The sequence below is a fragment of the Calidris pugnax genome, unplaced genomic scaffold (assembly GCF_001431845.1).
Source record: "Calidris pugnax isolate Ruff unplaced genomic scaffold, ASM143184v1 scaffold995, whole genome shotgun sequence".
NCBI classification, from domain to species: domain Eukaryota; kingdom Metazoa; phylum Chordata; class Aves; order Charadriiformes; family Scolopacidae; genus Calidris; species Calidris pugnax.
In genome coordinates, this window is record NW_015091616.1 from 9,224 (window position 1) to 11,345 (window position 2,122).

Genomic DNA, 2,122 nt, shown 5'->3' on the forward strand with positions numbered 1-2,122 from the left:
GTTGTGGTTGCCACCACGGGCCACCCAAGACGTTGTGGTTGCCACCATGGGGCACCCAAGGTGTCGTGGTTGCCACCAAGAACCACCCAAGAGGTTGTGGTTGCCACCATGGGGCACCCAAGGTGTCGTGGTTGCCACCAAGAACCACCCAAGAGGTTGTGGTTGCCACCATGGGGCACCCAAGGTGTCGTGGTTGCCACCAAGAACCACCCAAGAGGTTGTGGTTGCCACCATGGGGCACCCAAGGTGTCGTGGTTGCCACCAAGAACCACCCAAGAGGTTGTGGTTGCCACCATGGGGCACCCAAGGTGTCGTGGTTGCCACCATGGACCACCCAAGAGGTTGTGGTTGCCACCATGGGGCACCCAAGACGTGGTTGCCACCAAGGACCACCCAAAAGGTTGAGGTCCCCACCATGGGCCACCCAAGACGTTGTGGTTGCCACCACGGGCCACCCAAGACGTGGTTGCCACCACCACGGGCCACCCAAGAGGTTGTGGTTGCCACCATGGGGCACCCAAGACGTGGTTGCCACCAAGGACCACCCAAAAGGTTGAGGTCCCCACCATGGGCCACCCAAGACGTTGTGGTTGCCACCACGGGCCACCCAAGACGTGGTTGCCTCCACCACGGGCCACCCAAGAGGTTGTGGTTGCCACCATGGGCCACCCAAGAGGTTGTGGTTGCCATCATGGACCACCCAAGACGTTGTGGTTGCCACCACGGGCCACCCAAGACGTTGTGGTTGCCACCAAGGACCACCCAAGAGGTTGTGGTTGCCACCATGGGGCACCCAACACGTTGTGGTTGCCACCACGGACCACCCAAGAGGTTGTGGTTGCCACCATGGGGCACCCAAGACATTGTGGTTGCCACCACGGGCCACCCAAGACATTGTGGTTGCCATCATGGACCACCCAAGACGTTGTGGTTGCCACCACGGACCACCCAACACGTTGTGGTTGCCATCATGGACCACCCAAGACGTTGTGGTTGCCACCACGGGCCACCCAAGACGTTGTGGTTGCCACCATGGGGCACCCAAGGTGTCGTGGTTGCCACCAAGAACCACCCAAGAGGTTGTGGTTGCCACCAAGGACCACCCAAGAGGTTGTGGTTGCCACCACGGGCCACCCAAGAGGTTGTGGTTGCCACCATGGACCACCCAAGATGCTGTGGTTGCCACCACGGGCCACGCAAGACGTTGTGGTTGCCACCATGGACCACCCAAGACGTTGTGGTTGCCACTATGGGGCACCCAAGACGTTGTGGTTGCCACCATGGACCACCCAAGACATTGTGGTTGCCACCATGGACCACCCAACAGGTTGAGGTCCCCACCATGGACCACCCAAGAGGTTGTGGTTGCCACCATGGGGCACCCAAGAGGTTGAGGTTGCCACCACAGGGCACCTGAGAGGTTGTGGTTGCCACCATTGTCCACCCAAGGTGTCGTGGTTGCCACCACGGGCCACCCAAGACGTTGTGGTTGCCACCATGGACCACCCAAGACGTTGTGGTTGCCATCATGGACCACCCAAGACGTTGTGGTTGCCACCATGGACCACCCAAGAGGTTGTGGTTGCCACCAAGGACCACCCAAGATGCTGTGGTTGCCACCACGGGCCACCCAAGGTGTCGTGGCCACCTCCACCCCTGGACACCTTGGTCCCCTCCCCGACACCCGGGTCCCACCTGGGGTCCACCCTCTCCAGGGGCACACGTAGCCGAGATGCCACCTCCTCGGGGGTCTCGCTGCCCTCGGAGATGATGCCGACGGCGGCCGCGATGGCCTTGGCCGTGATGGGGTGGTCCCCGGTCACCATGATCACCTGGGGGACACGGGGGACACGTGTGGGGTGACCCCACCGAGGGCCACCCCACGGTCCTGAGGGGGGTCCTCGTGGTCCCCTGTGGTCTCCAGTGTCCCCTCCGTGGTCTTGATGTCCCCCCGTCCCCACGTACCTCATGTCCCCACCACGTCCTTCCACGTCCTTGATGTTCCCCATCTCTGTCCCCACCACGTCCTTGATGTCCCCCCATCCCCACGTACCTCATGTCCCCACCATGTCCTTCCATGTCCTTGATGTCCCCCCATCCCCACGTCCCCCCATGGCCCCCC

At 62.2% G+C, this 2,122-nt stretch overlaps 1 protein-coding gene across 1 annotated transcript in view; it reads right to left on the reverse strand.

The window, feature by feature from the left end:
• LOC106899892 (potassium-transporting ATPase alpha chain 1-like) overlaps positions 1 to 2,122 on the reverse strand; it is a gene marked incomplete at its 3' end in the record, with an annotated part of 28,979 nt that overhangs the window by 9,106 nt on the left and 17,751 nt on the right. Inside the window, 2 exon segments of the mRNA XM_014961832.1 lie at positions 1,696 to 1,843; positions 1,846 to 1,994. Coding sequence (XP_014817318.1) covers positions 1,696 to 1,843; positions 1,846 to 1,994 — 297 coding nt within the window.